At 48.8% G+C, this 15555-nt stretch overlaps 1 protein-coding gene across 2 annotated transcripts in view; it reads right to left on the minus strand.

The window, feature by feature from the left end:
- KCNIP2 (potassium voltage-gated channel interacting protein 2) overlaps positions 1 to 15555 on the minus strand; it is a 134573-nt gene that overhangs the window by 87260 nt on the left and 31758 nt on the right. Inside the window, exon 1 of one of the 2 annotated variants that reach the window (XM_073354579.1) lies at positions 13034 to 13166. The exons of the other annotated variant lie outside the window; for it this stretch is intronic. Coding sequence (XP_073210680.1) covers positions 13034 to 13041 — 8 coding nt within the window. The 5' untranslated portion in view covers positions 13042 to 13166. Of the gene's footprint in view, positions 1 to 13033; positions 13167 to 15555 lie in introns of those variants that run through there. 2 annotated transcript variants of the gene reach the window in all.

The following is a 15555-nucleotide window of genomic DNA, read 5'->3' on the forward strand; positions in this document are numbered from 1 at the left end:
TTGGAGTACTGCAAAGGATATACGTCCTCTTTTCAGCATCAACTATCAAATGGAAGATCCGCATGGCCAACGTTACAAATCTGACTGGGAAGCTGCTAAGTGACTCATAAGAACATAAAAATGGCCAGACTGGGTCAGACCAAAGGTCCATCTAGCCCACTATCCTGTCTCCTTATAGTGGCTAATGCCAGGTGCCCCAGAAAGAACAGAACAGGGAATCAAGTGATCCATCCCGTCACCCATTCCCAGCTTTTGGCAAAACAGAGGCTAGGGACACCATCCCGGCCCATAGTCATTGATGGCCCTGTGCTCCATGAATTGATCTAGTTTTTTGAACCCTGTTATAGTCTTGGCCTTCACAACATCCTCTGGCAAGGAGTTCCATAGGTTGACTGTGTGTGTGTGTGTAGAAAGACTTCCTTTTGTTTGTTTTAAACCTGCTGCCTATTAATTTCATTTGGTGACCCCTAGTTCTTGTGTTATGAGATGTAACTAACACTTTATTTACTTTCTTGACACCAGTCATGATTTTATAGACTTCCATCATATCCCCCCTTAGTCGTCTCTTTTCCAAGCTGAAAAGTCCCAGTCTTATTAATCTCTTCTCCATATGGCAGCGGTTCCATACCCCTAATCATTTTTGTTGCCCCTTTTCTGAACCTTCTCCAATTCCAATATATCTATTTTGAGATGGGGTACCACATCTGCACACACTATTCAAGGTGTGGGCGTATCACGGATTTATATAGAGGCAATAGGATATTCTCAGTCTTATTATCTGTCCCTTTCTAAATGATGCCCAACATTCTGTTGGCTTTTATGACGGCCGCTGCACATTGAGTGGATTTTTCAGAGAACTGTCCTCAATGACTGCAAGGTCTCTCTTGAGTGAGAACAGCTAATTTAGAACCGATCATTTTATATGTAGAGTTGGGATTCTGTTGTCCAATGTGAATTACTTTGCATGTATCAACATTGAATTTCATCTGCCATTTTGTTGCCCAGTCACCCAGTTTTGTGAGATCCTTTTGTAGCTCTTCGCAGTCTGCCTGCAACTTAACTGTCTGGAGTAGTTTTGTATCTGCAAATTTTGCCACCTCACTATTTACCCCTTTTCCCAGATCATTTTTGAATATGTTGACTAGGACTGGGCCCAATACAGACCCTGGGGGACACCACTATTTACCTCTCTCCATTCTGAGAGCAGACCATTTATTCCTACTCTTTATTTCTTATCTTTCTAACCAGTTATTGATCCATGAGAGGACCTTCCCTCTTATCCCATGACAGCTTACTTTGCCTAAGAGCCTTTCGTGAGGGACCTTGTCAAAGGCTTTCTGAAAATTTAAGATTTCTATACCCACTGGATCCCCCTTGGCAACAAGCTCATTGACCCCCTTCAGAGAATTCTAGTAGATTGGCGAGGCATGATTTCCCTTTACAAAAACCATGTTGGTTCTTCCCCAACAAATCGTGTTCATCTATCTAGGTGTCTGACAATTTTGTTCTTTACTATAGTTTCAACCAGTTTGTGTGATACTAAAGTCAGGCTTACTGGCCTGTAATTGCCAGGATCACCTCTGGAGCCCTTTTAAAAAATTGCCACCACATTAGCTCCCCTCCAGTCATCTGGTACAGAAGCAGATTTAAATGATCAGTTACAGGCTACAGTTAGCAGTTCTGAAGGAACTGCGATGTGAAATTGCAGACTCTTGGGTGACTCCCATCTGGTCCTGGTGACGGATTACTGTTTAGTGTATCAATTTGTTCCAAAGCCTCCTCTAATGACACCTCAATCTGGGACAGTTCCTCAGATGTATCACCTAAAAAGACTGGTTCAGATTTGGGAATCTCCCTAACATCCTCAACCATGAAAACCAATGCAAAGAATTCATGTAGTTTCTCTGCAATGGCCTTATCCTTGAGTGCTCCTTTAGCAGCCCGATTGTCCAGTGGCCCCATGGGTTGTTTAGCAGGCTTCTTGCTTCTGTTGTACTTCTTTGGCTAACTGTTCAAATTGTTTTTTGGCCTTCCTAATTATATTTTACACTTCACTTGCCAGTGTTTATGCTCCTTTCTATTTTCCTCACTAGGATTTAACTTCCACTTTTTAAAGGAGGCCTTTTTGCCTTTTACTGCTTCATTTACTTTGTTTAGCCACAGTGGCTCTTTTCTGGTTCTCTTGCTAGGTTTTTTAATTTGGGGTATACATTTAAGTTGAGCCTCTGTTATGGGGTCTTTAAAAAGTTTCCATGCAGAGTTTTTGTTTTTTTTTGGCAGAGATTTCACTTTTGGTGCTGTACCTTTTAATTTCTGGTTTCAGAGTAGCAGCCGTGTTAGTCTGTATTCGCAAAAAGAAAAAGGAGAACTCGTGGCACCTTAGACTAAAATTTGAGCATAAGCTTTTGTGAGCTGTAGCTCACTTCATCGGATGCATTCAGTGGAAAATACAGTGGGGAGATTTATATACACAGAGGACATGAAACAATGGGTGTTACCAGACACACTGTAACCAGAGTGATCACTTAAGGTGAGCTATTACCAGCAGGAGCGTGGTGGGGGAGGGGGGAAGCTTTTTGTAGGGATAATCAAGGTGGGACATTTCCAGCAGTTGACAAGAAGGTCTGAGGAACTTTGGGGGATGAGGGTGGGGGGGATAAACATGAAGAAATAGTTTTACTTTGTGTAATGACCCATCCACTCCCAGTCTTCATTCAAGCCTAAATTAATTGTATCCAGTTTGCAAATTAATTTCAATTCAGCAGGCTCTCATTGGAGTCTGTTTTTGAAGTTTTCTTCTTGAAGTATTGCCCACTTTTAAGTCTGTAATTGAGCGACCAGAGAGATTGAAGTATTCTCCAACTGGTTTTTGGATGTCTTAATTTCATTTCAACTAACTTCCTCATTTGTGTAGTTCCCCTTTCTGAAATTAAATGCTACCAAGCTGGGCCACTGTGGGGTTTTCCCCCCACCACAGGGATGTTTATTTATATTATGCAAAAAGAAAAGGAGGACTTGTGGCACCTTAGACTAAGGTGCCACAAGTCCTCCTTTTCTTTTTGTGAATAGAGACTAACACGGCCGCTACTCTGAAACCTATTTATATTCTGGTCACTATTGCCAAGGGGTCCAGCTGTATTCACCTCTTGGACCACATCCTGTGCTCCACTTAGGACTAAATCAAGAATTGTCTCTCCTCTGGTGGGTTCCAGGACCAGCTGCTCCAAGAATCAGTCATTTGAGGTGTCAAGAAACTCTCTGCATCCCGTCCTGAGGCGACATGAACCCAGCCAACATGGGGATAGTTGAAATCCCCCATTAATTATTCTTGAGTTTTTTATTTTTATAGCCTCTCTAATCTCCCTGAGCATTTCACAATCACCATCACCATCCTGGCCAGGTGGTTGGTAATATCCCTACTGCTATATTCTTATTATCCGAGCATGGAATCACTAACCCCAGAGTACTCCTGGGGGAGTTCTGTGCCCTGCTGCCTAGGGGTGGAAAAGGTTTTGCTCTCAGGGCAGATGAAGCAACAGATACGGGTGTCGCCATCCTGTCTTCAGAGGCCCCATTGATATGGGGAGCACCAGGCAGCTTGGCTAGTCCAATTGCCGGACAGTGATAACCGGGAGGATATGGACTTTCCCCACCTCACAACAGGGGGCTGGGCTGCATTTGCCCAGCTTGGGGACATGGGAGGGGAGATGTGTTAGATGCTGGAGACAGTCAGGGCAGATCTACACTAGTCTATAGTTTGATGCTCTACACGGATGGGAGAGCGCTCTGCCAGCTGGGTTACTCCCCCACCAGGGGAGGCGGTGGTAGGTCGGCGGGAGACACTCTCGGGGGCCAAGGTCGCAGTAACGACGTCACTCAGGGGTTTGGATTTTTCACTCCCCTGAGCGATGCAGTTCTACCGAAGTGAGCCTGTAGTGTAGGCCTGGCCTCAGCTGGAGGGTCCGGCAGAGCTTGAACCAGGGGGCTCACGGCAGCTTGGCTGGGCTCTGGCTCCCCAGGACGACACTTTAACTGTCATTTCTCTGTGCTGCTCCAAGAGTGTGCCCAGCTAACGAATAAACCCGAATGTTTGGGCAGCTGTATAAGCATCTCTGCCAATGCTGGGCGAGGGGTGTTAATCCCTGCAGAGTGGGCAAGTCTCCAACGGGGTCTGTCTCAGTGGGACTCACTGAGCAGAGCTCACGGGGTGAAGCAGGCCCAGAGGTCCAGGCTAAGGAGGTGGTGAAGCCATGTGAGGAAGAGCAAGACCCTGAGGAGTTCCTCCTCAAGCTAGTCCAAAGCTGGAGACATAGCACCATTCCTGTGGATCTGGGACAGGGGGTGGGATACTGAATGTACTGTGTGTGCACACACCCCCTTCCCCCCCCCACCTACTGTATTTTCCACTCCATGCATCTGATGAAGTGTGTTTTAGCTCATGAAAGCTTCTGCCCAAATAAATGTTACTCTCAACAGTGCCCCAAGGACTCCTCGTTGTTTTTGCTGAATGCACTAAGTAACTTGCAGCAGTAAAAGGTGTGATAGAATACACCCTGGTATTCACAGCTGCGTATAATGATCTTTGTACAAAACTTGCCTTGCAAGATAGCATTTGAAGACTCAGGATTTACTGGTAAAATGTGTGAAGCAACAGTAAGTGAAGTTATAAGATTTCCCCCTGTTGGGACGTTGAGTGTAATATAATCTCATTGAAAGGTGACAGGGCCAGAAAGAGTTAACGAACTCCCAGACTGACCTGACAGTGGGCCAACTGGTTAGGAAGAGATGGAAATGGAGAGAGCTGTGAAATGCAGCCGGCATGGTGAGAGAGAGAAGGGGAGCTGTGTGCTCAGGGCTTGTGATGTCAAATGAGGCTTGGCTATGGCTTTGATTCAAAAACCAAAAAAGGAGGATTAACATTTAGGAAGACACTTGAGTGACATAGTATTGTTGTCAGTGTCTCTTTGAAGGTTGTGGTAACCTGTGTCTGAACAGTGTAATGGATAAATGACCCTGTGCTAATTGCCAGGGTGTTTGGGAGAAGGAAAGTGAAGCTGATGGTCTTCTCAGGCCAAGAGGCTGCTGCAAATGTATAAACACCTTGGGACATGATTCATAGATATTTAGGTCAGAAGGGACCATTATGATCATCTAGTCTGACCTCCTGCACAATGCAGGCCACAGAATTTCACCCACCACTCCTACAAAAAAACCTCACACTTATCTGTGCTATTGAAGTCCTCAAATTGTAGTTTAAAGACTTCAAGGAGCAGAGAATCCTCCAGCAAGTGACCTGTGCCCCATGCTATAGAGGAAGGCAAAAAACCTCTAGGGCCTCTTCCAATCTGCCCTGGAGGAAAATTCCTTCCCGACCCCAAATATGGCAATGAGCAAGATTCATCAGCCAGATACCCAAGAAAGAATTTTCTTGGGTAACTTGGATCTCACCCCATTGGGCCTATTTACCATGAATATTTAATCCCATCATACCATCTCCTCCATAAATTTATCAAGTTTAATCTTAAAGCCAGATTAATCTTTTGCCCCCACTGCTTCCCTTGGAAGGCTATTCCAAAACTTTACTCCTCTGATGGTTAAAAAACTTCGTCTAATTTTTAGTCTAAATTTCCTAGTGGCCAGTTTATATCCATTTGTTCTTGTGTCCACATTGGTACTGAGCTTAAATAATTCCTCTCCCTCTCTGGTATTTATCCCTCTGATATATTTATAGAGAGCAATCATATCTCCCCTCAACCTTTTTAGTTAGGCTAAACAAGCCAAGCTCCCCAAGTCTCCTTTCATAAGGCAAGTTTTCCATTCCTTGGATCATCCTAGGAGCCCTTCTCTGTACCGGTTCCAGTTTGAATTCATCCTTCTTAAAGATGGGAGACCAGAACTGCACACAGTATTCCAGGTGAGGTCTCACCAGTGCCTTGTATAACGGTACTAAAACCTCCTTATCCCTACTGGAAATACCTCGCCTGATGCATCCCAAGACCGCATTAGCTTTTTTCACAGCCATATCACATTAGCGGCTCATAGTCATCCTTTGATCAACCAATACTCCAAGGTCCTTTACCTCTGTTACTTCTAATTGATGCGTCCCCAGCTTACAACTAAAATTCTTGTTATTAATCCCTGAATGCATGACCTTACACTTCTCACTATTAAATTTCATCCTATTACTAGTACTCCAGTTTACAAGGTTATCCAGATCCTCTTGTAGGGTATCCCGGTCCTTCTCTAAATTGGCAATACCTCCCAGCTTTGTTTCATCTGCAAACTTTATTAGCACACTCCCACTTTTTGTGCCAAGGTCAGTAATAAAAAGATTAAAGATTGGTCCAAAACCGATCCTTGAGGAACTCCACTGGTAACCTCCCTCCAGCCTGACAGTTCACCTTTCAGTAGGACCTGTTGTAGTCTCCCCTTTAACCAATTCCTTATCCACCTTTCAATTTTCCTATTGATCCCCATCTTATCCAATTTAACTAATAATTCCCCATGTGGCACAGTATCAAACGCCTTACTAAAATCTAGGTAAGTTAGATCCACTGCGTTTCCTTTGTCTAAAGGAATCTGTTACTTTCTCAGAAGAGGAGATCAGGTTGGTTTGGCACAATCTACCTTCTGTAAAACCATGTTGTATTTTGTCCCATTTACCATTGACTTCAATGTCCTTAACTACCTTCTCCTTCAAATTTTCCAATTTTTACATACTACAGATGTCAAACTAACAGGCCTATAATTACCTGGATCACTTTTTCCCCCCTTTCTTAAGAATAGGAACTATGTTAGCAATTCTTCAATCATATGGTACAACCCCTGAGTTTACAGATTCATTAAAAATTCTTGCTAATGGGCTTGCAATTTGTGCCAATTCCTTTAATATTCTTGGATGAAGATTATCTGGGCCCCCCAATTTAGTCCCATTAAGTTGTTTGAGTTTCACTTCTACCTCAAATATGGTAAAGTCTACCTCCATAGCCTCATTCCCATTTGTCATGCTACCATTATCCCCAAGATCCTCTTTAGTCTTATTAAAGACTGAGGCAAAGTATTTGTTTAGATATTGGGCCATGCCTAGATTATCCTTGACCTCCACTCCATCCTCAGTGTTTAGTGGTCCCACTTTGTTTTCTTATTTATAAAAGACTATAGAACCTTTTACTATTGGTTTTAATTCCCTTTGCAAGGTCCAACTCTACTCGACTTTTACCCTGTCTCACTTTATCCCTATGTGTTCTGACCTCAATAAGGTAGCTTTCCTGATCCCTCCCATCTTCCACTCCCTATATGCTTTCTGCTTTTTCTTAATCACCTCTGAGATGCTTGCTCATCCAGCCTGGTCTACAACTCCTGCCTACGAATTTTTTCCCCTTACTTGGGATGCAGGCTTCTGATAGCTTCTGCAGCTTTGATTTAAAATAATCCTAGGCCTCCTCTACCTTTAGATCCATAAATTCTTCAGTCCAATCCACTTCCCTAACTAATTTCCTTAATTTTTGAAGGTCAGCCCTTTTGAAATCAAAAACCCTAGCTGCAGATTTTTATTATCCTTCTGTTCAGTTTGAACTGAATTAGCTCATGATCACTTGAGCCATGATTATCCCCTACAACCATTTCTTCTATGAGGTCCTCACTACCCACCAAAACCAAATCTAAAATGGCATCCCCTCTAGTTGGTTCAGCAACTACTTGCTGAAGGAATCCATCAGCTATCGCATCTAGGAAAATCTGAGCCCTATTATTATTACTAGCACTCGTCCTCCAGTCTATATCTGGAAAGTTAAAGTCTCCCATGATCAGTTTCCATTAGTATTTACTTTATTTAAAACATTAAAAAGGGCTCTATCCATATCCAAATTAGATCCCAGCGGTCCTTCATCTCAGATCTGCTTTGGGTTTCAAGAAGGGGAAACCCTGAGCCATAAGGCTTGAGATCCCCAGTTGCTGGCTGGAATCACCCTGTATATGGACATTGGACTATAACCTGTGGACTATTTCTAAAAGGACTGCAAACTCATCTCTGCTCTGTAGCTGAGCCTCAAGAAATTGAGCTCAAGTCTGCATGTATATTGATCTTTCAACCAACTCTTCTTTTTAAATAAATTTTATTTTAGTTCATAAGAATTAGCTATAAGCATGTATTTTGGGTAAGATCTAAGTTATTTGACCTGGGTCTAGAGGGCTTGGTCCTTTGGGAACAGGAGAACCATTTTTCTTTTACTGGTGTATTGGTTTTCATAAACAGACATCCCCATAATGAGGGGCACTGGTGGGGATACTGGGAAACTGGAGCATCTAAGAGAATTGCTTGTGTGACTTGTGGTTAGCCAGTGGGGTGAGATCAAAGTCCTCTCCATTTGGCTGGTTTGGTTTGCCTTGATGTGCACAGAAACCCCAGCCTTGGGCTGTAACTGCCCTGCTCTAAGCAGATAGTCCTGAATTGGTACTCTCAGTTGGGTCCCACCAAAGCCAGCATCATTACATCTGTATGGGGCACACACACCCCACAGCACCCCTCTTGCTCCCTCTGCCCATCACATTCACTGGCAGGAGGTGCTAGGTGGCCGGGTTAAGCCCTGAACTCATTCAGATTCTGTCTCAGGTTTGAACCCAGGTGCCTCTTCCATCCACACACAAAGCAGCCTGACCTGGGTCAGCAAGTACTCAGGGGGATGGGTCAGAGCCAGAGCGCTGCCATGACTTGGAGCCAAGCTCCACAATTTCGCAGTGCGGGCGAAGGACAAGCGGCAGGCCCAAGGCAGGAGGTCTGTCTCGTGCAGTGTGGATGCGGTACCATGACTGAGGCCCGGGTCCAGCAAGTGCAAACATAGGGTTACAATGCAGTGTGGATGCTCAAGAGCAGGCTTGGAGACGCTGAGTCCAAACCAGCAGAGGGGAGACTGGGCACTTAAGGCAAGGCAGGTTTCAGGGCTAACTCAGTCGACACAGAGCCACGAACATCCATGGAGCCAGCTGTCTGCACCAGGTGCTGGCTTCAAGGCATGACAAAGAACCCCAAGTAGAGTCTTGAGCAGGGGACCCCAGGGGGTAATAGACCACCTGTAACTACATCAGAGAAGAGGAAAGGACAAGACTTTATCCAGGGGAGATGCTGCCAGAGGAGCAGTCTCACGAAAGGTGGCTCCCAGCTCTCTGGGCCGGACAAGCACAGTACAGACTGACCATAGGGTGAGGAATCTTATTAGACGGGCCAGTAACCGCTCTGGAAGTCCAGGCTACAGCCTGTGTTCTAGGCTTTGCTTTTCCCTGTAAGCTGATGAACCCTTCTACTCACTCCGATTTGCATCGATCTCGAGCTCTGTTAAATTAACGCCCGCTTGGGTTTACTGCGGACGTCTCAGTGCCTTGCATGCAAGAAACCGTGGGACCAAGGCGAGAGCACTGAACTGAGGTGTCCTTCCTTCCCCAAGGCAGCAGCTCAGCGCACGTGGTGGGTGTCCAGAAGACGAGGAACGAGGCACTCGAGTGTAACAGAGTGAGGGGGAGGGGGTCACTGCTGGCCTGCACTGGGAAAGAGCCTGGAGCAGCACCTGGTGGTAGCTGGGGGGGCAGGAGGGTGTTTCCCCAGGTGGGTGCAGACCAGGCTCCCTCCTGCTTGTGGCAGCTGGTAGCGATTCGTCCCAGACACCTCAGCTAACCCCAAGAGCTGTCACAGCCAGGCCGCTCTATTCTTGGGGGAACCAAGTCTGATTTCAAGAGAACCGTGCACAGGCCTGGGTCCCTGACAGCGGTGGAGACAGCCAGCAGCAGGCCACACCCTTGCTCAGAAACCCCTCGCCTGCCTCTCCGGTGAGATCAGTGCCCAAGAAGCCCTGTCTCCCTGCCGCCAACGTACATACAGCCTCCAACCCATCTCCCAGTTCCTGCATTTACAACCAGGAACGCGCCTCGCCCATGGGGCTCATCTCAGATGCCTTGGGCAGCCCTCCACTGTTTGTAGCTGCCTCCACCGTGTAACGAGGCCTCAACCGTGCCTTGCATGGAGTCTGAAGAAGGGTGCCTGCCACCCCGGCAGCCAGTCTACGCCTGGCAGTTTCACCAGCAGTTATGGCAGGTAGGGGTGCAACTGTTTTACTGCCAGTTACACCAGTGCAAGTCCTTGTGTAGAGGCAGTTATACTGGAATAAGGAGCTTTAAACTGGTCTAGCTTATTGTGCTTTGCTGAGCCAGGTTTACGGTACAAAGTTGGGTCAGTAAACCCCTCCCGCACTGTGTGTAGCCAGCGCATACCAGCTAAGGAACTCCTATGGCCAATATATCCTGCGTCTCTACCGGGGCTTTGCCAGTCGCGCTCTACCAGCAAAGCCTTTGCCGGGAGGAGCTAGACACAAACCAACACCCACACTGGATGGTTTAACACAAGTGGGTTTCTTAGCATTCAGAATACAGAGAGCCCAAGAACAGAGACAGACAAAACAGGCTGCTGCCTTAGGTAGAGAGGCACAACTCACCCCCCCGCCCTCCCCTTACTATAGACAGGCTGGTTGCAGACTGCTGGAGCTTGGCCCAGATCACATGCTTCCCTGCAGAGGCCCATCTGCCAGCAGGGCTAGGAAACTGCAGTTATAGGCATATAATTACATCTCTCCGGGGAGCTATTTTATTGCTATAGTTAAAGTGGCAAACACCTACTCAGGGCTTGTCTACATGAGGACTTTGACCAGAACAGCATTGCAGAATCTCCCCACGTCAACACTCTAGCCTGGAATAAAAAAAAAGTCATTTTTATGCCAAACTACTTAGTGCACTTCCCAAGCAGAGTAATTATTCCATAATAAAGCCACATTTATTCTGAATTAGGATCTCCACGTTGGAGCTATTCCAGTCAGTTCCCTCCTCTGAAGGCAATCTTTCAGAGTAATATTACGGTCATGTCCCTGCCATGTGTCGGGGTGGGGGAGTATGACATTTATGTAGGGCCACCCAATATGCTGTACGGCCTCCCTGCATTTATGGGACTAGACTCCCAGCATGGCAAGAGATTTTTAAATCAGGCATTTGAAGAAACCACCAGTGTCCCTTTAAAATATAAAACTCCCTCCAATTTATTTTTTGCTGCATCATCTGGGCAGGATATTTTGAAGTGTTTGATCCATTTTTTGTGCAGAACTCAGGGCGTGACCCCGCCGCATGCAGCCGAAGGATGGAAGGAAAGGGAGTTTCCAAGGGGATGCAGAACAGCCACACGGGGGCACCAGAACCTCAGAGACAGAGGCTGCAAGATGTGGTAGCTATGGTGAATGGAGCGATTTTATTCAAGGGCCCCGATCCTGCAATGTGTGCCACACAGAGGGAACCTGCAACCTGCATGGAGGTTCCAGGTAAGGTCCCTGCCCATATGGCAAATATTGCAGGACTGGGGGTCAGGATATTTCCTTATACCAACACCTACCTCCCCACCCTCTGGCTCGCTTTCTGTTCACGAGGGTACGCACTCTGTTTTAAGTGTAGCCGCCCACTTCCCAAGCGGAATTCGTCAACACAAAACACACCCATCCAATCAGCAGCTAGTTTTGCAAATCAAGGCCTGTTTAATGGCCGTTTTCCCCATGGGGGGGGGGGGGATCACTCATTGCACTTGAGTAGTTGGACAGCAGCGGGGGCATGCAGCGAGAAGACTGACATGATCGTGGGTTTTAACATCAAGGAAGGATGGAGGCAGGATGGGCCAGTAGCTAGGCCACTAGCCTAGGACTTGAGACTTGGGCTCAAGTCCCTGTTCCACCACAAAAAGAAAAGGAGGACTTGTGGGACCTTAGAGACTAGCCAATTGATTTGAGCGTGAGCTGTAGCTCACGAAAGCTCATGCTCAAATTGGTTAGTCTCTAAGGTCCCACAAGTCCTCCTTTTCTTTTTGCGAATACCGACTAACACGGCTGTTACTCTGAAGCCTGCTCCACCACAGACTCCCTCTGTGACTTTGGGTGAGTCACTCAGACTCTGTGCCTCAGTTTCCCTACACGTACACTGGGGATAACAGCCCTGCCATACTGGGGCAGTGTGAGGATAAATACTTTACAGATTGCAAGGCACCCCGATATTGTATGCACTTGTAAGTAGGAGACAGACCGACCATCTCTTGGGTTTGTGCTTGGGGCAGAACCACAGCGCCCAGGGGCCCCGCTCCATGCTTGGGGCTCCCGGGTGCTACCACAACAGAACCAACTATAATAGTTACACACACCCCAAAGGAGGCACCATTCGTTACTCGCCGGGGTAAAGCTCCTCACCATCCAATCAAAGAGCAGCAACAATACTCGTGAGTTCACCTGCGTAACACACTGCTGGAGGGAATGGTTTGCAAACAGTCCTGGCCCACCCCACATTCTTGTGGGACGGTGCGGTCAGAGGGGGACCTGAGTGTCCAGCCTCATTACCCCCAGGAACCAGGCACAGGGCTAGTCAGGGCCACAACAGCCCAGCCCTATGGTTTCTCCTTCCTGGGGATTTTTCTTGCTCACCCACAGTCAAATTGCACCTGCCAGATGCTGGGACAGCCTCTGAGAGTCACAATACATCCATACAGCAACTAGCGACCGAGCCGGTCGAGGTCTCCAGTGCAACAGAAGTAGCAACAATGCAGCTAACAAAGCCTGTTCACCAAGGCTGCCTGAACGATCCCACGCAGCCTCGTGAGGAAGGGACACGTTTGCAAGAACCAGAATCAGGGTGTGCATAGACACAAGGGCCCGGTAAGACTTTCCTGCTGCCCCTTTCCCTGGGGAGGTTGTGTAACAAGACAGACTCTACACACAGTCCCACGTAGCCAGCTGCGCTCGCACAAGAGATCAAACCCTCCCTTGCTGCGGATTTTAACCCACTAATACTACACCCCCTTCCTGCTAACAGGGAGGTGGGTAATCCCACACCCTAAACAGCATCCCAGGGCCCATCAGGCTGCAGCAAGTCCCCCCCAGACATATCACGCAGACGTTACCCAAGCTAGGCAGGCAGCCACCAGACCCACCTCCTGCTAGGCAGGGCAAGCAAAGCAGTGACTTACCTTTCCATCACCAGGCACAGCTACCTCAGGTTTCCCCCTCAGGCAGGTAGTTATACCCGCAGCTTAAACTGGAGCATGCCCCATCCCAGGGAAGCAAAAGTGCAACTGAAGATTCAGAGCTCTGCACTCATCTCAGGGACTGCACAGCCCTCTCTCCTGGCGCCACAAGGGGTGTATTTATATCCCTGCCCACTTCCCCAGCATTCCTTGCTCTAGCCTCTAATTCCCAGAGTGCCCCTGGGGACTACAACCCCCACAATGCCTAGTGGTTTGAACAGGGGCCCTGCCAAACTGTAAGCCCATCTTAAAGGGCCCCACACACCCTCTGAATTCCCCGTTTGCAACCCTTTGGGGTCAGATCACTCATTGCACTTGAGTAGTTGGACAGCGGCGGGGCCATGCAGCGAGAAAACTGACATGATCGTGGGTTTTAACACCAAGGAAGGATGGAGGCAGGATGGGCCAGTAGCTAGGCCACTATAGCCTAGGACTTGTGAGACTTGGGCTCAAGTCCCTGCTTCACCACAGACTCCCTCTGTGACTTTGGGCGAGTCACTCAGACTCTGTGCCTCAGTTTCCCCACGTGTACCCTGGAGATAACAGCCCTGCCATACTGGGGCAGTGTGAGGAAAAATACTTTACAGATTGCAAGGCACCTCGACATTGTATGCACTTGTAAGTAGAAGACAGACCGACCATCTCTTGGGTTTGTGCTTGGGACAGAACCCAAGCTTTTCAGCTCCCAGCTTTTAAGTTTGAGCAAACCCCAGAGTGGATGTTTCCAGCTATCAGAAGCCTCCCCTGACCCCCCTACCATCCATCCCACTTTCCCTCTGCCTGCTGGGGATTGGGATGCACAGTGCTGGCTTATCTGGCACCCCCTGCACGCACACGGAGGCTACAGTGTCCCAAGAAGGGAGCTGCACGGGGCTAGGAGGGAGACTGGTCACCCTGGGGCTGGGGGGAGACTGGTCAATTCAGGAATATCTCTGCAGGGGACGTTATTTGGGGTATGACGTGCACCCCCTAGTTTTGCTTACCACAAGGTGCAGTGACAGAGAAGAGGGACCAGGGCAGTGTACAGAGTCAGGCTCAGCACGTCTGGTGTGGCCAGTCTCTGGATACTGACCTGAGAACAAGACAGGGAGCCGGGTTCTAATCCAGGCTCTGAATCCCAACCTCTGTCGCTGAGCTGGGAAGCCACCTCAGTTTCCCCTCTGTCAAAGGAAAAGCAGAGCGCTTTGTCAGGGGGGAGTCAGGTCTTTCCACCTGTCTTTTACAGAAGAAATTCAGGTCCTGGCCAGCCTGGGAGGTCCTGGCCAGCAGAACTAGCAGGGTTACAAAAACTAAAATGTCATGGAAGGGGTGTGTACGTGTGCATGTGTGTGAATCAGAAAACAAGCTGTTTCAGCCAGCTCTACACGTCAGGGTAAGCACCGAGACCACCTCACCCCTCCCTGGGCTTTGGCCTGCTGCCCTCTGACGCAGGATCTCCACTCGGGGGAGAATCATTTGTATCTTCGACAGAGTTAAATCAGCGCAAATGAAACTAAAGGGCTAACGCAAAGAGGAGCCAGAACGGAAACGGACCGAGAGTGGCACAGGGGCTTTGCAGGGCGACGCAAGCCCCGCACTTCGCATGGGGCCAAGCGGTGGGAATAGCCCGCGTGAGGACGCGCTAAACGTTAGCACAGGAACGTAACCGTGGGTCGGCCGATTCAGCCAGGCTCCAATAACCGCATGGCGTGCGGAGAACCTTCCGTCTGCGCCAACACTCACGGCGACTGTGGGGACCCCACCGAACGGGGAGCAGGGACGGCAAATATGGCCAAGAGGCCGAGACCTAATGGAATATGGTCCCAGAAAGCGGGGGGTCTTAGGGGTAGATGTGTAAAAGGGAATCAAACCCGACCCCTGGGACAGCCCCACAGCGGTGCCTTAGCGCCCAGGTCCCGTTCCGGGGCGTGCCCAGCCCTGCGGGCAGGGGAGCGTACGGGACGCGGGGCCGGCTGCCATTCTGAGCGTGGGTTCGAGTTCCGCGCTCGGGCGTCTGTTGCCTGCGGTGTTAATAATGCACAGAGGCTCTCTGTGCGTCTCCCGCACCAGCTCTTCATTCACCTCTGGGGAGCCCCCCGGGAACGAACATGCTGGTAGTGACAAGTGCGTTCTGCTCCCCAGATCAGCCATAGGGCTCCCGGCTTTCCTGGCATTTGAGAGACCAGGAACCCAACAGGCCCTGCTCAGCGCAGGCTTTCTCCCCTAGCTTGGGGGTCCTAGGCACTCCCTGTCCCAGACCACAGCTGCCCCGATCGGGGGCCACCCCCCCCATACATCCTGCCAGAGCTAACAAGCTGCACCCGTCACACCGGCTCGGCAGCTTTGCACAGGGGCCTGGCACCACTCCCGGGGGGCGAGCGGGCCAGGCCAGCCCCTTGGCAGGTCACCTCTGAGCAGGGATGATGCCAGTGTGTTTAACTATCTGCCTCAGGGGGGCTGTGGGGATCAGGGCTGGATTAACGCAT

Source organism: Lepidochelys kempii, chromosome 7, assembly GCF_965140265.1.
Source record: "Lepidochelys kempii isolate rLepKem1 chromosome 7, rLepKem1.hap2, whole genome shotgun sequence".
Taxonomy (NCBI): Eukaryota; Metazoa; Chordata; order Testudines; family Cheloniidae; genus Lepidochelys; species Lepidochelys kempii.